Source organism: Petaurus breviceps, unplaced genomic scaffold (genome assembly GCF_028583685.1).
Source record: "Petaurus breviceps papuanus isolate PSGF00001 unplaced genomic scaffold, PetGlider_PUasm1.0 171, whole genome shotgun sequence".
Taxonomy (NCBI): domain Eukaryota; kingdom Metazoa; phylum Chordata; class Mammalia; order Diprotodontia; family Petauridae; genus Petaurus; species Petaurus breviceps.
Window position 1 is genome coordinate 8232951 of NW_027185754.1, and position 25689 is coordinate 8258639.

Below are 25689 nucleotides of genomic sequence, written 5' to 3' on the forward strand. Positions count from 1 at the left end.
AAGGAGGAGGAGGGTGGGGGGTGGGGGTTGGTGGGGTGGGGGGAGGGTGTTTTTTTTTTTGCATAACGCGGCTCGGCCGAGTGGCCTCTGGACTCCCCGCGCCGCTGGGACCGCCGAGCCCCCGGCTGCCGCATTGCAACAGGCAAAAACCCAGCGCCACCCCCCTCGGCCTTAGCACCTTCCTCCCCAAACCCTCATCATTATCATCATCATCATCATCATTAACATCAATAGTTATCTTTCCGAGTGAGGCCGCCCCGAACCATCGATCTGCTCACCGCAGCCGCCGACCCGGCTGCAAAAAAAAAGTTTCCGAGAAGAAGGAGGAGGAGGAGGAGGAGAAGGGGGGGGGGGAACCGGGGGGGGGGGGAGGGGGGAGCAGTCCGCTGAGCAAGAGGGAGCGCCCGAAGCCCCGGACATGTCGAGACGCAAGCAAGCCAAACCGCGCTCGGTGAAAGGTGAGTAGGGAACCGGCAGGAAGGGAGAGGGAGGGACGGGCGGACCGAGAGAGAGCGAGCGAGAGAGAAGGAGGTGGAGGAGGAGGAAGAGGAGGAGGGGGGAGGAGGAGGAGGAGGAGAAAGGAGAGGAGGAGGGGAGCGCGGAGCGGACACCCTCCCTTTTTCCAATCCCCCCTCTCTCCGGCCGGGGGAGAAGGGGCTGCTGGTCTGCGGGGAGGTATTGCGCCTAGGTCCCCTGGCCAGCTGCTTCCAGATTCGGGGTGTGTAAGTGTGTTTGTATAGGGGAATGGGGGAGTCTCATCTCCTCTCTCCCCACCCCCGTCTGGGTCCCCGGGCCCCCGCCAGTCGGCCCGCGTGACCAATCAAGGGGTACGGCCGGGGTTTGGCGGGGATTGCGAATCACCGCCGCCGCCGAGGAAGAAGAGGAGGAGGAGGAGAAGGAGGGAAGGAGGCAGCTGCGGCTGTAGCCCCAGCGCCGGCCCCCCGGGCCTCCCTCTGCTTTCCCCTCCTCCCAGATCCGAGGGGTGTGGGGAACGAGTGAGGAAAGCAGGAGGTTGCTGCCGCTGTTGTTTCTGGAGACGTGGGGACAGTATTGCAGCGTGACATCCCCCCCCCCCTCCATGGATCACCTCGCGCCCTTCTCTCCGCCCCCTCTCCAGGTCCCCTGCCCAGCTCAGTTCCCCTCATCACCGCACCTCCTGCCTGTCGTGATCCCCAGCTTCCTCCGCCTCTCCAGGCCCCCTACCGCGGGCCCCCCCCTTTCCCCCCCACCCCGGCCCCCTCACTTCCTGCCACCCCACCAACCCCCCTCCACTGAGGCCGCTAGAGCTAACGCGCCTCCGGCTCTGTGGGTTATTGTCTGGTGTGTCCCTGTCCTCTTCAGCCCCACTGAGAGCTCAGCAGGGGGCGGGGGAGCAGGCAGCCTCTAAGACTTGGGGCTCCTCGTGCCCCAAGAGGGATTGGAAGAGTTCTTCAATCTCCTAGCTCCCCATCCCGACTGCCCTCCCCCCACTTCAGGCTCCCCGCGGCGCGCCGGGCTCCAGGGCGCCGAACTCCCAACCCGAGACTCCCCCTCCCTTCAGCCCCAGGCCCAGGCCAGACACGCCAACTCCTGGCTCTGCCTGACCGGCCTACCTCCCCAGCGTATTTATGGGCTTCCTGTCCCCCACCCCTGCCCTCTTGGGACACTGAGTGCTATGTTGATATGTGGAGGTATACGTACATGCACATATGTACGTTTTTACGTAGGCATGAATACAATGTAAATGTGTGTATATATGACATACATGTATGTACATATATAGATACATATACATATGTGTCTATAATTCCATCCTTATAACCCTGTGGTTCATTGCTGTCGGGTGAATAACTTCCCCTAGACTAGAGGGAGAGGGGATTTGGGCAGTGGGGGTGGGGAAGTGCTGAATCTTTGCCTCCCTCCCTTCCCCCTCTCATCTCCTGGATGGAGCCTTCGCATTCAGCCCCAGGGCATCTAGCCTGGCCTTTGTGGTTCTCTGTCCCCTCCCCCCAGCTCCGACTATTGGGTGCTACTCATCCTTCTCCCGATGCGCTCTAGAATTAGGATGAAGGCGAGGGAGGAAGGGAAGGGAGAGTGGCCCTTAGGGATTATATGATATGTATAGGTTAGGGTTGGAGGAGAGGGATCTTTGACTCTTTTCTTCGCTAATTAAAAATTAATTTTTATGACCTTTCATTAGAGGTAGGTGCCAGAGCCCAGGTTCTTCCAAAAAGTTAAATTCCTTGTGTGTTGAGTAGAACTGAGATAGCGCACCCTCTTTCTCCCCCACTTCCCCATCTCCTCCCTCCTTCCTTCTCTGGGATCTTGGATGTCTTGAATTTAAATACCGGAGCAAAGGGGCATCTGAGAACTGAATGGGCTTATGGGGGTGGGGTGGGGAATCACTGTCCTTCCAAAAGGGAGCCTAGGAAAACCATTAAAAAGATATAGCCAAGAATAGCTGCAAGTTAATGATGGAACTCCAAAGTAAATCTAAGTTTTCGCCCCTTTTAGGTGAAGTTGGTCCTCTTTATTCTTCGGTTACTTTGTGAGAAATGCAACTTGAAAGGAAAGCTTCTGCATAAATGGATTCCTTTTCTAACATTTTAGGAGTTTGTAGATAATAGGTGAAGATGAGGGGGGAGATCAAGGGGAAGGTCCATGTTTAAATCCTTCTGGAATGGACCAATAATGTAACTTGGAGTAAGATTTGACTTTATCTCTTTGTATTCATAACTAACTCACAACCTTCAAGAGCCTCTTTAGGCAACCTTGAAAAAATATAGGATGTGAACCACTGGTCAGAAATGCCTTTGTGTTCTTTTTGAGCGGGTCAGTTAATTCTATGTTAAATTCATCAGGAGGAGATAATTCAGAAAGGAAATTATAAAGCTTCTGATTTAAAACAACACCAACACCAATAATCCCTTCTGTGGAAGGTAATAGCTTCAAACCAAGAATAAATTCAACTCATAATTATGCAGAGATGTGGGAGCATCTTAGTTTGCTAAACTAGCTTACTTGACTCCTCTGGAAGGTTCTGTAAGAATTTATCTTCAGTTTTTCAGTAAATCATGCTTAAAATGTCTTATAAGAAGGAGACCACAAGAGGAGTGGAGAACTTATTTGCTATCTTGGGAGAATGGCTTTCTAGCTGAAAAATAAAAGTTAATTGATGAGGAAAAGATAGGTTAAAATCTCAACTAGTAGTAAGGTACTTTCTCAAAACTGCAGTAAATAATGAATCCCATTTGTTTCTATTGCTGTTATCAGAGACTTCAGTGCTGTATATAACCTTTCTTTTCATTAAACAAAGGCCCTCACAGACCTAGTCTTTATTTAGTTTTTAGTTTGATTCTGAGGTGAATAGGTGGAGGTGTGGTCATTTATCTAGGAGGAAATTAATATAAAGGGAAGGTACTAATTTGTTGTAGATATGAGTTTCTTTAGGTCAGCATTCCTTTAATCTTCAAGAGTCAACCCCCCCCCCCAACCCCCCAGGAAACAATATTTAAAAAGTGTTTGACTAAGTGTGGACAGCTCCACACTAAGTGTTTAAAACATCCAGGTCCTCACCTTTAAAGATGCTTGAAGGTGCTTCTTAAGGAATAACAGTGTATTTTTGCCTTCACTGCTGTGTGTCAGGGTTAACAGTGAGGCATTGTGGACTTAGAGAGCACCGCTCAACCTGCTCTGAAAGTCCTTTGCTGTAATTGATCTCTGAAATGTGAGAGCCCATAGGAGGAAGGGAAGACAGAAATATAACTATTTCTAATGGATGTTCTGAAAGTGTTATTTGAAAGCACAGGAATTGCAGCTTTGAAAATCAAACAGGCCTCAGATGGTGACTTGCTCCACCAAAACAGAACCCCAGAACCCCCCCCTCCCCTTTCTGGAGGTGTCACCGAGTGTCACAGTGTTTGTCTATCAATTGGGAAACACAGCTCATACCTTGTACACCCAGGCAATAGTTTAGAGGGGGATAGCAGCATCAGTTTTCAAAAGCCACCCCTGAATTTCAGAAGAATGCCATTTACTGAGCTATTTTCCAGCTTCCCCTCTTTTGATTCCTTCTTAGTGTGGCAGTTTTCACTGCGCTCGCCCTGTTTGTTACTTTGATCATTTTGGCCTCATTCTCCGTGCTGGAGTCATCACTCTTCGCTGATGTTATTTCTCCTGATTATATCAGGTGGCTCAGTAATGATTATCCTGGCAGTTATCTCTGCCACTCAACATTAAGATGATCTGTCGACTTGGTGCTTCTGCTTCCCATCCCACAACAGTCTATTAATTTGTAGAGAAAATTAATACATTTTTTTGAACCTGGGTTTAAAAGTTTTGAGTAATTTGTAATGCTGCCTATATTTCCACTTCCAGCATAAATTCTCTGTTAATTGAATTTCCAACTATTAATTTTTGAACACACTGTGTTCACACCTAGCACCTAAATTCATATCTGTCCTCCCGAGATTCTACTTCATTCCCTGACTGGGCCTTTCTTTCCTCTCAATCTTTAGCTTCTAAAAAGTCCATTTTTATAAATTTGGATGGAGGTCGAGGGAGTTGGGCACAGCGTAGATTGTCACAGCACATGTTTCCATGGAAATAATTGAGATGTAATAAATAGAGGCATTCTGAGCTTACAGGTTTTCTGATTCAACAGAGACCGAATACAAGTGTAAATTGTCAGGATTTGTTTGGCTAAATGTACATGATCTTGTAGGGGGGAGGCGGAAACCCTTTATAAATTCTGTAATGTTTGTAGCCTGGTCTGGAACGCTCAGACTGTATTATATTCAGGACTTTTTTCCTGCCTCTCGATTCAATCACAGGGAAACATGACTTGCTTCATTCACTAGAACATCTTTTATGTCTAGTAATTGCTATTTAGATTCTTACACCTGTTTCCTAGCAAAAACTTAATAAGCAGTAAAATAAGATAACTCTGTGCCCCTGGCAGTGGAATCCTTCCAAACGGAGAAGCATAAGGTGTACTGTGTATTAATAATGAGAGGTGCAAAATGCCGGTGACATTACAGTAATAAAGTAATTCCACAGAACCATCTAGTACTGGCAATTCTTTTAATTCATGGAGATGTTGTGGTATGCTCCACTATTTAAAAAAAAAAAAAAAGAGGACGGAGGAGGGGAAAATCACTAAACCGGAGTGAAGGTCTTTTAAGTACAAGCTTGCTTGGCTCTCAATGGGGGTTTTTAGGTCCAAGGGATCTGGTTAATTTGAACAAAAATGTGCAATAAATGCCGTATTGGTAGCCAGTTGTTTTTAAGAAGATAGCTGTTGAATTCTCCCCCTGATGTAGGATTTAATAGTCTTCACAATTAGATAAATCGATTTCTTTTAACTGTTCATTTGAAAGTGTAAACTAAAGCAAACCAGCAGTAAGGTAGATACTGGGAGCATTCTGCCTGCTCTTTTGAAGAAAGCTGATTCAGGGGGAGATTATTTTCAGAGTCATTGATGGTGTCCTCTCCTCTCTTCTCTCTTTCTTTACCCTTCTTTGTAGGGAATTTCTTAGTACCTGTTATTTAAACACTGTCTAAAGAATAGTGTACCATGCCCATTGTCTACCATGTAAAAACTTCCTTTTCTGTAGTAAATATTGACATAGTAACCACCTCTGTTTTGGAGGGACTGTTCTCATTTATTTATTTAAGTCAGCCTGTCCATCTGCCCCCGGTCTCCATTCAGAGATTCCTCTTGGTCTCTGAGTTTTGATGAAATCACCTGATTAGGATCTAGAGTTCAGTCCTCTTCATCTCTCCATTTCTTCTATCCCAGGTGTAGACTGGTGAAGAAAGATCTTGACTAAACATCCCCACAAACCCTAAATGGAGCATGTGGAAGTTGGGTGGTGGCCCCAGCTATCTTGGTTCTGTCCTTTGGAGAGCAGATGATATCTGTTGGTATATATCCTCAGTGGTTTAAAAGAAGAAAGAATAATGTACCACAAATTAACACGTATAAACATTAACTTTTCCTGATCCTGGACCCACAGTAAGCACTGTCCATTTCTATGGTACACCTTTTAGCGGTCTTTCATTGAATAAATCAAAAGGGAATCTAGGAAGATATGCTTTCTGCTGCCATGTTTAGCTAGGGGACACTTTATAGATCTTTTCTTTGGCAAAGGTTATGTTTGGAAAACCTTGATTTATGGGATGCTTTGCCCTAATTGGACCTGATGCTTCTGTAACAAACATCATTTTTCTAAAAACATTTCAGACTGATACAAAAGTTCAGAAAGAGGAACAAGACCAGGGGACTGAGGTTCTAGGCAATTTCCATTGAACAACTACTTCAGATCAGTTTGTGGGAACTCTATTCCTGTTGGCACACGACTGAAAATAGCAGATGTACTTTGGTTGGTGAATTTGACAATTCTGCAAATTGCCGTCAGATTGCAATGGTATTTTGTGCATAAACATGCGAGTCAGTAATCAAACTGTTTTGCACAAAAATGCACTAATTCAGTCTGGCTTAGTTATCTTCCTTGAAGTCCCAGCTCTGCTTGTCATCCTTTCCTGCTCTGCTTTCATAGGGGTGGGGTGGAGAAAACCTGATAGAAACTTTTGATTTAGCTCCTTACCTGCCTGGTTTGTGGCAGGCAGCCTGTAGTCACTTTGGGTGTCACTGGGTTATACACTCAGCAAATAAAATACTCTACCCCTTTCTAGGCCCTCAAATTAGCTGATTGCCCTGAATGGTCTCCTTTAAAAGAAGGCTGTTTTACCTATCTTTTCTACCAAAGGTTTGATTTTTAATGTCTTCTGAAAAGGATTCTCTTTGTCTTGATTGATGTCAAGAATAAAAGCATGATGGTAATATCCCTTTGAAAGCTATTGTATTGTCAGCTCTGCCTGACAGCAGGAGGCCCTCCTAGTGCTATAGATTAGCACTGTGAAAACACTGACATTTTCTTTGTTATATTGCTGTTGTTCTGCTTGCAAAGTCAATTATACAATGTCGGAGCTCAGTTACAGAGTTGACTTTGGAAGTAACAATGTCTTTCATTCTTGTCTTAAAGATATAATTTTGTTTCTTAATAAAAAAGAGAGAGAGAGAAACACATGCCTTCTCCTGTACCCCCCCCCCTTCCCACCTCCCAGCACAAATGTATTCACTTGGTTCAATTTTGACTTTTCCAATACAAAGATTACATCGTCATTATCTGTTAATTCTGCTCATTCAAATTTCAGTTCCTACTTATTGATACAGTGACTAGGGCAGCCAAGATACACAGAAAGCCGTCAAATGAGATTACACTGTTGATATTCTCTTATCTTGTGTGCCGTTCTTGTCATTTGGATTCCTCGAGATCAGTGATTGAAAATGTTTTGGAAACAGGGGATCCCCAGGTGGTATCAAAAGTGTGGGCCTGGGCATAACCTGGAAGAAGTTGTCCATTTCTAACAGTGGGTTACTAAAGCATTTAGAAAGATTCGTAAAATCTGTTGGTGTTTCCTTTTGGCATTTCTAGCTGGAATTTCTCATTTAGCTTATTGGAGGAACATGTGTCTGCATTACTGAATCAGTTTGCTGATGGAAATTCATTCTTGGTAGGGACTGACTCAATGCACAAATTTTCCTTCATTGTGGACCAGTGAAAGTGAGTGCAGTTTGTGAAAGGGTGGAACAAATTACAAAGTACTTTGTTAATGATCAGGTGTTTTATAATGTGAACTATTAGCAAAAGGCACAAAAAAAAATAGTAACCGTCTAAACAGGCTTTGTTAAAGGTGGAGCGATTTAGCCCCAGTTTCTCTCTCTCCAGAAGGTTAGAATCTTAAATTTCTTCGTTGTAGCATCCATTAATCCTAATTGTTGGAAGAGATGGTTACCTGACAATGTTGGCTAGCTGAGAAGTCTTATTATTGTTTTGTCCAGATCTCACGTGGAAATACAGGGCAGCACCCAGAATGTTGCCTCTATTTTACTTCAGATGACAAGGGTCCATCAGGAAACTTTATTTGGGGATGCTAATTGCTGGTTCCCTAACTTATTATTATGAACCACTTGACAAGATCACATATTCACCAGCAATTTGTCAGGACTAATTTTGTTTTTCTCCAATAATTGAAAATTAATGTCTTGAAGTGAAAGCAGATGTTCATGTCATCTCCTGGATTGGGATCTAAAGTGGTGCTTTGTAGATAGATGTATGTGCTCACTAATTGAACACCAATTTCTCATTTGTAGATAACCGAGGTTTTGGGACTGATGCAACTAAAAACCCCAGATTTAGGTTACTGATGGATGATAGGAGATTTCTTTACTTAAAGTGACAAAAGCATAGGAAAGACTAAAAACAGGTGGTGAGGAGGGGGGTAGGTGAAAAATTTTAAATAAAAATCTTTTTGCTTGTACAAAACACTTTTCTTCTTCATTCATTCATTTATGTAACAAATATTATTACCTAAGTGCAAAGACCTTTTGTTAAAGGCACTTCATCGAGGAATGTCTCTACCTTCACAGGGTTCATAAGATCATAAATTTAGAACTGGAAGTGACCTTAGAGGCCATCCCTCTAGTCCATCTCTCACGTTTTACAGATGAGGAAATAGGTTTAGAGAGATTAAGGAACTTGTTCATCACCACATAGCTAGAAATGTCAGAGGCAGGATCTGAACTTGGGTTTTCCTGATCAAGATGTCCGTTGGCTGAATATGACTGTTTAAAGCATGGAGACCAGAGCAGAGTCTAGTTAGGACTTTTGCCAAGGTGAGAAAAGATTTCTAGTGTTGGGGTAGGTGAAAGTTCCCCAGATAGCTGTGTGTTTCCAGGATGCTGAAGCATTTGCAGTTATGGGAAGTCATTCTTTCAAAGTTTCAGGACTGATCAGGAGTACCTAGAGGTTCATTTGTTTATGAAGGGCAGAAAGGGCCCAACCCACACTGCATCTTTTTAAAGTTTGGAATGGTCAATAGAATGATACCAGAGCAGAGTCCTTTACCCTCTCCCTTTCTCCCCCCAACCCTCCACTGTCTGCATATGGTTGTATGTGAGCTTTGGCTAGTGATGTTAGAAATGACTAATGACTGCTGAAATGCAATTATTAGGTATATTCACCAGCTTTCCAGGACGAGAGATGCTCCTTCACTGCTTTTGCAATCCAGATTGATTCCGAGTGGCAGCAACTACACAGGATGGTTTTGCTGTGACGGGGAAGGGGAAAGAGACAACAGCCCCAGTGAAAACCACAGCAAATCCCTCATGTTCCAGCCCCGATCAGGTGCAGCTCTCTCCCAGATTCTAATTGTGGGTCACAGGCTGTGCATTTAAATTTTTTTTATTTTCTTTTTCCTCCTTGGAGGTGCTAAGTCAACTTTTTCCCTGGCTTTCAATGTAATTGAAACTTGCACTTTTGTTACCTGGGCGTGAATTATTTTTTTGCGTGTTGTCATTACTAGACCTGCTGTGAGGTTTATCTCTTCTGTTCATCCTAATTAAATAAAACATACTGTTCACCAAACTCCTGTTGCACTGAATTACCTGCCTGAAGGCTAATAGATGGTCATTTGTGTGTATTTCAGGCAGAGGCATTGTCTGACAGGGTTTTCTCTGGCCTGGAAGACTGAGCAGGCCAGGTGAATTAAGTCTGAGCAAACAGACAATATCCAGGGCTTCCCCAGCAGTTGACTGGCCCGGTCTTGTGGAACCCCTCCTGCTATTGCTGTTTACAGCAAGCTTGTGTTCACTTGGGCTCTGGGAGAGAATGCAGATCTTTGTACTTAAACAAAACAAAACAGAAAAAAAAATCATTTCTGGTTCCTGAATGAGAGAGTTTGCTTTGTCTCTGTTCCCTAGGGAGTGTAGGGATGAACTTAGGGAGGGGAGAAAAGAATCATTGGCTCCAGTGGGTCCCTCAGGGATGGGTGAGGGAGGAGAGCCTTCTCTCTTGGGGAGGAGGGGGGCAGAAAGAAGGGGAGCAGGCTGTAGTCACCTGGGGGACCCTGGGCTGGAGGATCTCTGGCCCTGTTCCCTGGGGAAAGGGCATTAACTCCAGTACAGCTGCTAGGTCGGCAGTTTCCAAGCTTCTGTTGCTCAGGGCAGCCTTTTCAAAGGACCTTGCTTCCTCTGAGAGGGGACTGGTCACACCCCAAGCCTTGGGACTTGTTCAGCTGGGCCTCTGCCTTGGGCCTTTGAACTTCATTTGTCTTAATTCTTTAGTAGAGGAGAGAAGATGGTCCTGAAGGAAGAAAGGAAACATTAAGTGCCTACTATATTCCAGCCCTGGACTAATCACTTACAATTATTATTTCATTTGATGCTCACTACAACCCTGGGAGGTAAATGTTATTATTATTCTCACTTTACCACTGAGGAAACTAAGGCAGATAGAAGTTAAGTGATTTGCTCAAGGTCACATAACTAATAAATGTCTGCAGTCAAATTGGAACTCATCTTCCTGATTTCTGGGCCCAGTGCTCTAACTGCTGGACCATCTAGCTGCCTCAGTGTATAGAATTACACTGATAGTCTAATGGAAGAGTTTAACGATCTCCCTCCTCCCTCCATTTTACACATGTATAAACTGTCTAGGAAAGGGAAAATTCAACCTGTCCAAGGCTACCCAACTAGTTTGTTGCATAGCCAGGACAAAATCCTAGGTCTCCTGTCTCCCAGTCCTTTCCATTTTACTGAATGGATTAGATTTCCTCCTCTGCCAAAGACTATTATGGTTCTCCATTCGGTCCTCATTCAGTAAATATTTGTTGAATGAAAGAAAACATGAATGGATGTATAATTCGGCCCCCTCTAAGTTTCAGCCAGGACTTCTATCCTTAATATGATTAAACTCCTACTCCATATTCTTCTTCCTCTCTGGGTTATCCTTGGAAGGGGGAGTGGAGAAGTATGACTCAGTCCTCCTGGACCCATGATTGTTGGAGGTGGGCCTTCCTTCTATGAAGTACACCCATTCTCCCTGCTTCCTTAGCATGGGCTTGGGAGTGATGAGACCAAAGGAGTGTTATCCAAGGTAGGGAGGACAAAGTATTAATCACTTTTGTATTCTGGCTTCCTATCAACCCCCAAATATCTCCCATTTCACCTGTAATCTTCTTATTTTCATGCCTCCTCCCCCCCTTTTCTTTTACTTTCCCAGAATTTATTTATTTTTAGTTTTCAACATTCATTTCTACAAGATTTTGAGCTCCAAATTTTCTCCCCTTCTCTCCCCTACCCCCCACCCTAAGACGGCATGCATACTGATTACCACTTCCCCCAGTCTTCCCTCACTTCTATTACTCCCCATCCCCCTCTCTTATCCCTCTCCTCCTTACTTTATTGTAGGACAGGATGGATTTCTATACCCCATTGCCTGTATATCTTATTTTCTTGTTGCATGTAAAAACAATTTTTAACATTTGTTTTTAAAACTTTGAGTTCCAAATTTTTTCCATCTTCCCTCCTCTCCTCTTCCCTTTTTGTCATGCTTCATCTCTACCCCCCACCCTGTCATCTCTCTTTGTTCAAAATTAAAATCCTCTTGTTGTGAACCACAAAACTTATGATTCTACTTCCTAGTCCCACTGATTTATTCTTGATTCATCTTTCCTTTGCTTCTTTATCCTTAAGTCACACTAACTAACTCTCTTCCTATATCTTTTCCTTTTGTTACTCGTTGAGGAAGCTGTCTACAATTGTTACCTCCACTTTTCTCACTCTTCTAAATCCTCTGCAGTCTGGCTTCTAATCTCATCCCTCAATTGAAACTTTATTTACAAAGTTACCAAAGAATATTTAGTTTCCAAATCCAATGATTTGTTCTTAATCTGGATTTTCTTTGACCTCTCTCCCTTGGTCACCTTCTCCTTCATACCCTCTCATCCCTAAGTTTTCGCAACTGTGTTCTCTCCTGGTTCTACTACCTGTGTGACCACTCCTCAGTCTCTTTTGCTGCATCTTTCTCTAGGTTGTGATCACTAACTGTGGGGCTTCCTCAGGGTTCTGTCCTGGACCTTCTTCTCTTCTCCCTCTGTGATATCTAGAGTAGTGATCTCATCAGCTCCCATGGATTCAGCAATCATTTCTGCATAGATGATTCTCAGATCTATTTGTATAGCCCTAAATTCTCTCCTTATTTCTATTTTTACCTCAATAAATGTCTATTGGACATCTGGAAATGATGTCCTGCAGACATGTCAAACTCAGCTTATACAAAACAGAACTCATTATCTCTCCATATTTTCCACTATCCTCTTCTTTATTACTGTTACAGGCATCAACATCCACTCAGGTTCATAACCTCAGGGTCATCCTTGACTCCTCACTTACACCCAACTGACCTATCCAATCTGTTGCCAAGTCTTGTTTTGACTTGCCAAGTCTTGTATCCCTTCCTAATCATATGGCTGCCACTCTGGTGAGGGTCTTTATCACCTCACCCCTGGGCTATTGCAAAAGCTTGCTGGTTGATCTCCATGCCTCCAATATCTCCTTACTCCAATGCACCCTCCACTTAGCTGCCAAAGTGAGTTTCCTAAAGTACCCACCTGAACATAATGAATATTTCACTCATTAAACTCACAAGGCTCCCTATTACCTCCAGAATCAAAAAATAAAATCCTCATCTTACTTCCTGTGGCTACTTTTCAAGACTCACATCACCTTCTGCAAGATGCCTTTTAGGGTCTCCTCCAACCTCCCACACCCCTCCAGTGACTTTCCTTTGAAATTACCTCTCATTTACACTGTATGTATTTTGTATGACAGACACTAGCTGTGTGATCTTGGACAAGTCATTAAACCCTGCTTGCCTCAATTTCCTTATTTGTAAAATGATCTAGAGTAGGAAATAGTAAACTACTCCAGTATCTTTGTCAAGAAAACCCCAAATGGGGTCACAAAGAATCAGACACAACTGAAAAACGATTAAACACAACCATATATTGTATGTATATTGTTGTTTACATATCTTCTCCCTGTTTCGAATGTGAACTCCTTCAAGGACCACACTTTGCCATTCTTTGTATCCAAGGTGCTTGGTGTGGTGTCTGGAACACAGAAATGTTTCATAAATGCTTGTTGACTGACTCTATGTCCCTGGAGCGAATAGGCAACTTAGTACCCCATAAGACCAAGATTCAGGTTATTTGTTCCATGACTCTTGCACTGGTGGTTCTGAGATTGATTTCTTCCAAGAGTACCCACCCATGTTGGAAAGTGCTGCCTACCCCAGGGGAGAAGAGCATAGAAGTAGGGATCGGTGAGAGAGTTGGTAGTTGAAGTGGAAACTGAAGCTTATCATAAGCTGATGGTATAATAGAAAGAACACTGGAACATGGAATCACAGGGCAAGACTTCCCTGAACTTAGCCTCCTCATTTGTAAAGTGAGGGAACCATCTCATTGGTCTTTGAGATCCCTCCCAGTTCGGTGATCCTATGATCTTAAGTGATCCAGGCATGCTCACTGAATAGCCAGAAAAGGATCTCTTTCTTTTGATAGAGAGACAGTAACTGATTAAAATAAGGGGCAGGAGAAAAAAATATGAATAATCCCTTTATATATATAACATTTAATAAATTTTTTTGGCTTCCATAATCTTATCTGATTTTCAGAGCAACAGCACTGTGAGATGGATAAGGTAGGAATAATCCCCATTTTACAGATCTCAAAACCACGGCTTATAGAAATGACTTGTCCAACACCATGCAGCTTGTAAGTGGAAGATGAAGTTGGTAGGGAGAGAAGGGTTAGGGTCGGAAAAGACAAACTCTATTCCTTGGTGAGGTGGAGTTCAGGTTGGTGGGGGAGAAGGCAGGCATCAAGAGAAGGGATGAGTGGAAGCCAACTTCTCAACTTTAATGTATACCAGGCGTGTGTGTGTGTGTGTGTGTGTGTATGAGATATGTGTAGGGTGTGGGTGTATGTGTGTGGGTGTGTACAACCCAGGCCTGTATTTCAGGAGAAATAAACAAAGAAAAGACTGAGAGGTCCTTCCCCCACTGACATATCTGAGCACAAAGGAGCTACCTGATGATTAGATGTGACGCCTTTGTTGGAGCTGTTTCATTAATTGCTTTTAATTCATCCTGCAAATGTTCTGTGTGGGCTTTTTGTTGTTTGGGCAGGTTCTTCTCTCTCATTAAAAAATAAAAAATGTATTGAAAATGACCAGGCATGTACCCACGTCCAGAGCCATCAGGAAGACATTTTCTGGTTACAAAAAAAGAAAAGAAACAGGGGAAGAATTGCCTAGCATTGCCAATTGCCCAGAAAGGGAAGGGAGGGATGAACAAATCCACCCGTGGGGTAGAGAGGTGAGAGGATAGAGGAAGGATAAAGGAATGATGGAGGAGCCAGCAATGCCGAACACTCCACATTCGTGGCCAAGAACCTATTGAGCTGTCAAAGCTCTCTGATGGTGACAGGCAGAAATCAGAGTGGGCTGGGACTACCTGCCCTTGACTTTGGGAGAAAATGGTTTCTTTCTTCCTAGCTACCCTTACTACCCATCCACTCTCTGTCCTAAAGTGAGGATGACAGTTACAGGGGGCTGGTTTGGTCATTGGGATTAGGAAGGAAAGCATTTGGTAGGGACCAGTTCTCAAGGATACCCTGGGACTCACATAGAGAGACTCCCATTGAGTTCAAAGTTAAATTGGGGCTACTCTCACATTTCTAGGAACCCATAGAGCCTATAGGATGATTTTGGCAGGCTTGCTTGGCAGCCTGGCTCTGGCTCAAAGTCTATATCTAACAGGCATACTTTTCATTTCTTCACAGAACCAGGAACACCTTCAAGGGACCCTAGAACATGGGGTATAGCAGAAAAAGGACCAGATTTAGAGAGAACCTGGGTTCAAATCATGACTCTTCTACTTACAACCTTGGACTGCTTTGCCTCTGTGGACCCCAGTCTCATCATTTTGTAAAAGCAAGGCATTGGATTCATGAGGCCTCAGTTTCCTTATCTGTAAAATTAAGGAGTTGAACTAGATGACTTTTGAAGTGCTTCCTAGCTTTAGAGCTGTGAACCATGATCTGGAGACCTTAGTGGGCCAGAACGCTGGATTTGATGTGGTAGAGAACCTGTGTTAAAGTTCTTATCCTATTGCGCTTTCAGTCTTTTGTGATCTTGAACACATCCTTTCCCCTTTTTGGGTCTCATTGTCCCTATCACATGAGGAGGCTAGATTAGAAGTTTGGTAAGGCCTTTTCTGGGCTGCTAGGTGATGAAGTAGATAGAGTACTGGGCAGGGAAGAATCAACTTCCTGAGTTCAAATCTGTCCACAGCCACTTACCAGCTAGCTGTGTGACCTTAGGCAAGTCATTTAACTTTGCCTCAGTTTCTTCATCTGGAGAAGGAAATGGCAAACCATTTCAGTATCTTTGCCAAGAAGACACCCCAAATAGAGTCAGGAAGAGTCAGACAAAACTGAAAACAACTCAGTTACAACAAGAGGTCCTTTCTTATTCTGAATCCTTTGAGCTGACAGCCCTTAGAATGTAGGATTCCAGAGTTGGAAGGGACCTTAGCTATCAACCAGTCCATAAGTGTTAAACCCCATGCAGAGTGCATCCCAAACCAGATGAAAAGATAATTGAGAAATATTTAGCAAAATAAATAAAAATAACAATGAAACAAAGATAATGTTACATTTTAAAATTAAGCATCTATGCAGGCCATATGGATCCTTAAATGTGGGTCAGTAGCCCCTGTTTCTATCTGAATTTGACATCAGTGAGTTAGTCAAATGCCCCCTTTTCCAAAGGAGGAAACTGAAGCCCCTACATGAAAAGAGACTTGCACAAAGTCACCCAGTTTTTTAGAGACAGAACTGGCATTAGGGCCCAAGTTTTTGACTCTCAATCCAGTCCTCTTTCCAAACCATCTTTCCTGATGGCTGTCTTGAGCCCCTTCTCTAGAGGAGAAAGGAAAAAATAGATTTCACAGAGAGATATATGACTACAGTGAGGTTTTGAGGTTGGACATACATGTTCTGTATCACTCATTAGGATCTGAGATTCAACTTTTTTTCTGGTCAGTAGATTTGTGTTCAAAATGTGGTTAAAAAAACTGGGTGGAAAATTAACTTTTGATTTATCGCCTGCTGGTGAACCACCTTGCCCTCTGAGGAGATGCCAGAGTACAAATGCAGAATATGTATCCCTATTTCCTGAGTTCAAATCTAACCTCTAACACTACATGTATGACCCCCTGGCAAGTCACTTATCCCTGTTTGTTTTTGCTGAACAAACAGTAGTTTGCCAAGAAAACCTCAAATGCAGTCACGATGAGTCAGACAGTACTGAAAAATGACTGGATGGCAGTGTATCCCTATACATACCACATATCTATTCATCTCTTCCCTTCATTGGCCTTTCCTTCCCTCCCAGGCCTACTGGATGAGCCAAGGGAAAGAAACTTCCTCTGAGACTGTGCATGCACATTTTCCTCCTTGAATCTCCACATTTTGAGTAAAAAGCTATTGTTTCATGATTGCTTTAGCCAATCATTAACCAAAGTTGAGACCTGAAAAGGAGAGTTTGGAGAGCTGGGGGAGCCTGTAACTTCTATAGAGAATCCAGCCAGCACCATTCCCTTTTTTTTTTTTAAGTAGATGGGGTTCTGGAGAGGCTTCTCTAGTTGTGTCTTTTTGTCATTCTAGTGTCATTTTTTTGTCACATTTACATAAGACTTCACTCACAACAACCTTGTGAGAAAGAGAGTGCAAATGTTATTAATTCTTTTTGGCCTGGGGGAGTGGAAGCCCAGAGAGTTGAAACTGCCCATAACCACAAAGTTGTTAGGTGGCATAGATGGGAGCTGAATGAACTCAGGTCTTTTGACAGGAAGTCTTCGTAGTTCTTCCTTCTATATCATGTTGCCTCTCCAAAGTTGCCTTGCATTGATTTTCTTAAAGATGGAGCTTTGTATTTGTTTTACTTGGATAGGAAGAGAAGAGGATTCTTTAATATTAGATCTTCTCTGACCATTGGGAAAAAAATTTAAATGTACAAAAGGAGGCTCAGAAAAAACCATAGACCAGCAGAATAAGTGGCATTTATTATATACTTTAAAAACACAAGTAGTATGTAATAAGGATCCATGGTTTCATATACACTTTTCTTTTTGTCTGCTATTGGGCATATGCCCAATTTCCATATGGAAATACTTTTTTTTATGTTTAAATTGGAAACAAAATTTTAAAAATTATAAGGAAAGAAAAATATATAATTCTTCTCTAATTATACATTGACTTAATTTCCTCCTGTAAAATGAGTTGTTGGTACAAGGTGGTCTTGAATGTCCCTTCAGTTCTGGCATTGTATGGTCCTTTGGCTCTGATATTCTCTGTTCTAAGGCCCTTTCCATCTCAGACGTTCTGTGTTCTTAGGGTCCCTTCCAGCTTTGACATCCTATATTATAAGGGTGCATTTAGCTTCCATTCCAGGTTCTGAGAGTCATTCCGGGTCAAACAATTCTGTGATTCTGTGTCCATATATTGTATCCTAGGCTTAGAGAAGAATGTTAAGCCACCAAAATTCTGGTTAAACTCTTCAGTGAAAGCCGATCTTGTAATCTTAGACGCCCTGCTTCTTAAACTCAGGGTCATGGTGTCAGAAGAAAGTTAGCAACAGTTTAGATGGCCTCAGTCAGATGGGGAATGTTTTCCTTCTCTCCTTTAGAAAGCCCAGAATGCAGTGCTTGCTGTGACTAGGGCAGGGGAAGGAAGAATGGGAAGAATGAGCACTCATCTCATCTCATTTCATGTTGTAATTCTTTCTTCCGGATCTCTTTGGCATTTATTTCACAAAGACCATTGGCCTCAATGCTGCAGCCCCTTCCTAGAACCTGCCGGAGCAAAGCACAATATAGGTATTAGTGACTGGTTCTTCTCAGCTGTGGTTGGTACCTGATTGGGAAACTGTAAAGACCAAACCTTGCCAACTTGCAAAGGAGGACAGGCCCAGGGCACTGCCCAGCCTTGGCACTTGGGATTGACACCCTTTTGAATGTCTCTACCTTGTTGATAAAACCATGTAATTAACAGACTGTTTGCTTATTCTCCTCCTCCAAATTCCTCAGCCCATGCTAAAGCAGCATTTTGTAGTAGGAAATAGCCCTGGGATTTGGAGTATTGGATTAGAATCCTAGATTTGCCATTCATTTTGTGTGTGTGTGTGGCCTGGGATAAATCAGTACCTTCTTTGGGCCTTAATTTCCTCATCTGTACCTGTATCAGCAAGCACCCCAGCATCCCCAGGGTGGCTGCCAATACAGGTTCTTGGATCTGCTTTGTTAAAGGAAAGCAACTCAAAATGGGTTAACAAGCTTACTTTAATCAGTCAAATATTTATCGTTTACCTCGTTCAGGGGAAAAAGGTCAGCACCCTGAACTAAAGAGTATACAGACAGAATTATCAAGACAGAGGAACAGATCAAGTAGACAGTTTCCAAACTGTCCAACCGTTACATCCATACCAAATCAACATCTGGGTTTCAACATCTGGGTTTTTCAAAGCCGAGGAGGGGCTCTCAACAATGGCTTCCCAGAATCCAGATCAAATCACAGAACACTTCCCAAAGTGAGCCCCAAAACAAAGCCTCACATCAGGGATTATATAGCCTTCTCTTGGGTCAGAGAATGTAACAACCTTATTGGCTCACTGGCCAATCAAGAAGTACCGTGTTTCCCCGATAATAAGACCTATCCCGAAAATAAGCCCTCCCCTTACTGTGTAAGATTCCTCTAAAATAAGCCCTCCCCCAAAATAAGCCGTATTGAGATTGCTACTGTAGTGAAGGTGATCCCCTGCGCTACATTACGATACCCTCTGTATGCACCGCCCCCCCCAAACGCACGCCGACGCCGAGCTCCGAGCTGCATCCAGTCAGAGCTGCAGCAATGAGCGCGTCATCCTGTTCTTTATTGAATTCATTATTGAATAAAGGTACATTTTTTTGTTCACATTTATCTGTTTATTAAAATTGCTGTCAATGTTCATTAAAATAAGCCCTCCCCTGAAAGTAAGCCCTCTGGTATTTTTCTGTCCAAAAAAAATAATAAGACAGTGTCTTATTATCAGGGAAACACGGTATCTACTGAAAAACTAGCCTCCCACCCCAGGCTCCAGGTGCACTTTAGCCTAGGGGCAGGGAAGATCTTAAAAATTTACATTCCCATTACAGTACAGTACCGTATGAGGGGCTGAACTAAATAATCTGTAAGGTTTCTTACAAATTAAAGTCTTTGATTCCATTTTTTCAAAGAAGGAAATAAATAATTTCAATGATAATGGCTCTGGTTATAAAACTATTAGATGGGCTACTGATGAAGTGACAAACATGTCATTTACATACCTTCAGATGACTGACAGATGTCAGGCAAGTTTCTTTCCTTTTAATAGCAAATATATACAAAATTTATGTGTATGTATGTGTGTGTGGTGGGGAAGAAAGGTGAGGTTGGAAGGAAAGAAAAGGGTAAAAGGAGATGCCTAAATACAGTGTCTTCCAAAGTGCTGAGTTCCATTTCAGAGACCAACTAAAGTGGCCCACAAGAGAGATTAGTTGTATGAAATTTGTCCTTGTAAAGAATGTTTATAAACTAACTGCCTAAAACACATCACTTTGTCTTTCCAGTGCTTAGTATATAGCAGGTGCTTAATTAATGCTTACTGACTGATATCATTGATAACAGTGACTCTTTTTTTTGCTTTTTTGGAGGGGGAAAGCAGGGCAATGGGGATTAAGTGAGCTAAGTGACTTGCCCAAGGTCACACGGCTAGTTTTGTGTTAAGTGTCTGAAGCCAGATTTAAACTCAGGTCCTCCTGACTCCAGGGCTGGTGCTCAATTCACTGCACTATCTAGTTACCCACCTCATATTTCTATATTATGGCGAGGGTCCAAAGCCCCTTTTCCCACACTACTGTGTGAGGTAGATGGTGTCAGCAGCAGTATCATTTTTTGGACAAGGAAGAAAAGAAATGCAAGGGCTTGCCCCAGTCACCCCCTTTCTCCCCTCCCCCACCCCCATGAGTTGTAGAGCCAGGACTAGCACCCAGGTCTCCTGGCACCAGTCCTTGTGCTCTTTCCCTGATATCAGGCTGCCAAACTCATTCTGCAAGTTGAGAGTGTGGTGTCTTCTTTTTTTCTTCCTTAGCCAGTTTTCCTATCTGGGCTCAGTGACTGATTGAGAAAGTCCTGGAAAGAAGAGGTGGGAGGGGGAGGGGGAACAAGATGGTGGGGGGTGCTGTGAAGAATCTTGAGGCATGGGACCTAGAAGGAGCTGCCATGGGGTGTGTTGGGGATGCAGTAGCCCTGATAGGCTAGCAGGCCAAGTGGAGACTCAGAGACCCTGTGGGGCTCTGGGGTGGGGGAAGAGAGGAGCATTCTGCATATGTGGATTGGGGAGGGGCATTTGGGAGTCTGTTCCCCCTCCTGCCCCTCCTTTCCACGGATGGGCTGCTGGTTGGGCCTCATTCTGTCTTTTCACTCTGAGCTGCAGGAAGGCAGCCCCTGGGGGGATGCTTTCTGCAGGGATTGTCCTGGGAACAGGACTCACTGGCCCCTTTTTCCTGGAAGGTTCATTTCTGAACAATAACTGGGCCTCAGGTTTTGTGACAAAAGGGGGCCACAGCAGGGGGCTGGCTGGGAAGACTTGATGGTCCAAGCCTTGGCTCCTCTTCCCCCTATGTCCTAGTGTGGGAGTTTTAATTATTTTGAAAACTCTATCCAGCTTCTCCCTTTCCCTTCCCTTCGCCTGAACCATACACCAAAGTGTGTCAGAGCTAGAAGGGAACTTAAAGACCAACCGGTCCAATCCCTCTTTTTTATAGGTGAGGAAACTGAGGCCCAGAGAGGTCGAGAGATTTCCCCAGGGTCACACAGCTGGGAAGTCGATTTCCAGGTCCAGGGATCTTCCCATTCCTTCCTTTGAGGGTCTTGTGAGTCAGGACAGATTCACCATATGGAATATTTCTTGTGGGACTGTGTGTTTGGGGTGGTCAAGCCCCCTGACACCCAGATCATTATCCTGGATACTAGAAAGAGAGCAGGTGAGAGAAAGTGACCCACGAATGACTGGCTATTTCTTCAAGTGTCTTTGCCTCTGAGGACAGTCTGTGACATGGGGGCTGGTCTGCTTGTGCCTCTTGCATGTTTGGGGTATTGAGCCTCCAGAGGGGCCAGGTTTGGGAGAAATGGCCTCTGGAGAATTAGAGAGGAATGGGGGGGCTGACTACTTGGCATATTAGGAGAGGGACAATACCTACTATGTGACAGGTGAGAGCTGAGTGCTTTACAGATACGTCATCTGATCTCACAACAACTCTGGGAGTAGGTTACTATCATTAATCTCCATTTTATAGTTGAGGAAGCTGAAGCAGGTTAATTGACTAGCTCAAGGTCACACAGCTAAGTGTCTGAGGCTGGATTTGAACTCAGGTTTTCCTTACTACAGAGCTAGCACTTTACTACTGAGCCATCTGACTGTCTGATAGGCAAATCATTTCTTTTGCCTGAGCCTCAGAGCCCCCTCTGCAAAATGGAAAATATAATACTTGTACTTGCAATCTCATAAAACTTTGAAGTTCCACAGAAATGTGAATTATTATTGCTACTCTGTTCATGCATCTACATGTGTACAGGTGGGCACACAGGTAAATATATACATAGAATGGCTCACTCTACATAGGATAGCAAGATACATATGCTTTCCTATGTGCCTGCATACACGTGTAAACACACGTGTGCTTCTGCACGACACATGCACAGGTTTGCACTGTGACTATGTGTGTAAGAGTGTGGTTGTGTTTGCACATGCGTGTGTACACACACAGGGGGTTTCTGTGAGCTTCAAGCAAGAGAAGAGATGTGAAGAGTCTGTGGAAAAGTATAAAATTCTGCACAAATATATAAGATTTTTAGTCATCGTCATGCCTTATTTTTCTGTGTATGCCCGACAGCAAGCAGATGGCCTTGCATATAGTAGGCTCCCAATAAATATGTATTGATTGATTAATTGGTGGTAGGGATGGGGAGTTGTGGGAAGGAAATTCCTTGGACTTGGAGCTGCCTGCCTGCCTTTCTGGTGAGGGTGGGGCGCTGAGCTTGTCACTTGTCCCCTGGCTTAGGCAGGAGCCATGGGTATTACTGAATTTATCTAGTTAAAGGCCTGGCAGATGGTGGGCAACCCTCAAATCTGCCTGCAAGGAGCCCACCCAGGGCTGACTTCCTCAGCCATTCAGAGCTACCCCTCTTCTGTCTGGCTCAGGAGCCAGAGGCAGGATTATGGTAGGTGGGTTTAGCAGAGAACACACCCTGTAAAGCCTTTCCTGAGAAGTTCAGATGCCAGCAGGGAGACATGTGAAACACTGGCAACTCCAGGTATGGACCTCTCTCTTGGAAAATGAACCTTAGACATCACACAGCTTAGATGGTTGACCTGCTGAAATGCTCACATGTATTCCTCATTAACAGGAGCCTGCTGTTGAGTCCCCAGACTCTAATTACCATGAATCTCCTGTAATCTTCTGGGCTCAAGAGTTTGAGTCATAGGGGTGTCCCCTCCCATCCCTGTGGTCTTTACATCTTTGGGGGTATGGGTATCAAGAAAGATTCTGGGAGATGTTTTCACCTTGTTTATCTGGAATTGGTGCCCATTCCCCCAAAACCTGACTTTCTCAGACTAAACTTTCCCACTGAGAAAACTTCCAACAGGCTGAAAAAACACTGTGTCTGTGCGTTACCCAATCCTATTTTCTCTCCCCATCATTTCTTCATCTGAATCATTCTGTTTGCAATTGTGCTGTATTCCAGACTTCCAGGATCCATGGCACAAAATACCCACTGATTAGTAACTTCTGGGATGTTTTTAAGGGCTGCAGTCTGTTTCTGGGTGGTTTTCATTCCAGTTAAGTTTGTCATCATTGTTGGGTAAGTCATTGTGCCTCAGTGGCCACATCTGTGAAATGGGAATGATTGGACAGCCCTAGATATTATGGATCAGTCTGGCATTTTCAAGATGTACATCTCTGTGTGTTTAGTGTCTCTTCTTGGGGATGGTAAGGGTGGTATAACCAAATACTTGCAAGGTAGCTCCTCTCCCTCCACCCCCCTACATTTCTGTGTTTTGGGTGGAGGTGGCAGCCCACTGAAAGTAAGCCTCATTTAGAACTTTTATACATGGGAGAGTGAGATAAGTACAAAGAAGAAATCTGGGCCAAGATACTATAATACTACGGGGTGGCAGACATGCCTTCTTAGAGTTTGGTCTATGCAGGTTTTAAAACTCAGTGTGTCCAAAACAGAACTCATTATTTTCCTATGCCTCTCAAATCTTTCTCTTTGCTTATATTCCTTATTTCTATGGAAGGTGCTCATCAGCCTTCCTAGGGCCAGCAAGGGAGCTGGGTGGGATAGATTCCTGGCTTGGAATCAGGAAGGCCTGAGTCCAAATCTGGCCTCAGACGCTTGCCATCTGTGTGACCCTGGGCAAGTCACTTAACCTCTATTTGCCAAAGTTTCTTCAACTATAAAGTGAGGGTAATATTAGTACCCACCTTCTGGCATTGTTGTGAGGATCAAATGAGAAAATAACTGTGAAGTACTGAGTATAGTGCCTGACATAACAGGGGCCATCCTTCAGAAAGCTACCTCCTTGATAATCTGAAAGCACACGCCTCATCACAAGTCCTGCCTCTGCCACTAGGATCAAATGTAAACTCCCTGCTTGGCATTTATCAGTCAGCAAATATTTAGTAAGGGCCTTCCATGTTCTGGGCACTATGCTAGATGTCGAGGATACAAGATTAAAAAAAAAAAAGGAACAGTCTTTTCCCTCAAGGAACTTCTATTATGTTGGGGGGGGGGAAATAACATGTACATAGAGAGAAATATACTGAGTCATTTCTAGGTATCAGAGGTGGCATTAGCGTGTGTGTGTGAGAGATTGAGTGTGAGTGTGTGTGTGTGAGTGTGAGTACATAGGAATTCAGGAGAGGTTTCTTGGAGGAAATGGCACTTCACCTGAGCTTTGAAGGAAGCCAGCTATTCTCTGCGGTGGAAGTGAAGGAGGCATCTTGTGCCAACGGATGGGAGCCATTTAGGAGAGGAGGCACAGGGATGAGAGATGGAATGTTGTGCCCAGGGAACAACAGCGAGCCGTCCAATCTGTCTGGAATATAGAGGGCACAAATGTGCAGAAAGCCTGGGAAGGCGGTTGTGAGCCAGATTAAGGACTTTAAAAGCCAAACAGATGAGTTATTTTATGTCATCCTCCCTAGAAGCAAGAGCATCTAGAGCAGGAGAGTGACCTGATCAGACCCATACTTTAAGAATATTATTTGATGGCTCTGTGAAGGGTGGGTTGGAGAGGAGAGACACAAGGAAGAAAACTTTGCAAGGCCGTTGCAATAATGAGGAAGAGTTGTTTTTTTTAATTGAAGTAGAGAGGCAGTGTGAGGGAAGAGAAGGGGGTAGCTATGTGGAGCAGGGAATGGAGGGCCAGATCTGGAGTCAGGAGGACCTGAGTTAAAATCTTGACCTCAGATATAGCTGTGTGACCCTGGGCAAGTCACTTAACCTCAGTTTCCTAATCTGTAAAATAAATGGGCATGATAATAGCACCTACCACCCAGAGTTGTGAAGCTCAAATGAGATATTATTTCTGAACACTCAATATGATACCTGGCACATAGTAGGTGCTATATAAATGTTAGTTATTATTATTATTATTATTAAATCAGATACATGTGACTGTAGAAGTATGATCTGGCCCTAGCCTACGTTTCCTGGCATGTGACTTTCATTCACACACTCCATGTACCAATCCCATGGGCTGCTTGTTCTCCATTCATAATATCCCACTTCCCATCTTTGTCCCTCTCCATAGCCTTTTCCCCATGCTTCCCTTTTTATAACCTCTAGGCTCCTTTGGGGCCATCAGATCAAGGGCCATCTCTTAAATGGGACCTGCTTTTGTCTCAGCTGCTTAGTGCTCTCCCCCTAGAAAATGTGCTTTGTGTGTATTATGTATTTGGTTATTTAAATTCCTATTGTTTCCCACCAATGTAAACTTGCTGAGGTCAGGAACTACAGTTTAGCTACATTTGGTAGTCCCAGTGTCTGGCACAGTGCTGGAGCTGGGTGGTTCCCAGGAATCAGGAAGAGCTAATTGTGTGTAGACCATTATAGATATTTAATAACTTGTTCTTCGAATGAATGAATGAATGAAAGTAATTTGCTCTTCTTCCCCGATTCCTGGAAGCTGCTTAGGGTCATTCAGTGAAGGACTAGGTAGGGTCTTGTGCTGCTCAGGGGTCTGGTTGGTGATACTAACACACTCTGAGTGTTGTGAGCTCTCTGTCTCCTCTCTGCCTGGCTCTCCTGAGAGGTTCTGGCTAAACCGACCCAGCCCAGGAAACCGGAGGTTCACAGGCTGCAGCTCTGTTTTTCCTGGACTTGAAGGTTGGGGGAGGCCTCTCAGGGCTATAGGCAGGAGGTGGGGGAGGGAAAAGGAGAGGGTCCCCCCAGGGTGGCCCTCCCACCAACTCCCATCCTTCCACAGCCTATCCCCTTTCCACCTCCTTCCCCTTTCATCCCTGACCTACAATGGTCTAATCCTCATAGAAGTGTCCCAATTTATATATTCAAGACAGAGACCTAAGGGTGGGGGCAGAGTACTTAGTTTACCCTCGTTTTCATGTTTGTACCCTCTAGTATCCTGTTCCTTTT

The 25689-nt window shown here is 44.0% G+C and overlaps 1 protein-coding gene across 1 annotated transcript in view; it reads left to right on the forward strand.

Annotated features, from left to right (window-relative positions):
* The first annotated feature begins 79 nt into the window (after window positions 1-79).
* ZNF423 (zinc finger protein 423) overlaps window positions 80-25689 on the forward strand; it is a 438674-nt gene continuing 413064 nt past the window's right edge. Inside the window, exon 1 of the mRNA XM_069082540.1 lies at window positions 80-458. Coding sequence (XP_068938641.1) covers window positions 419-458 — 40 coding nt within the window. The 5' untranslated portion in view covers window positions 80-418. The remainder of the gene's footprint in view (window positions 459-25689) is intronic.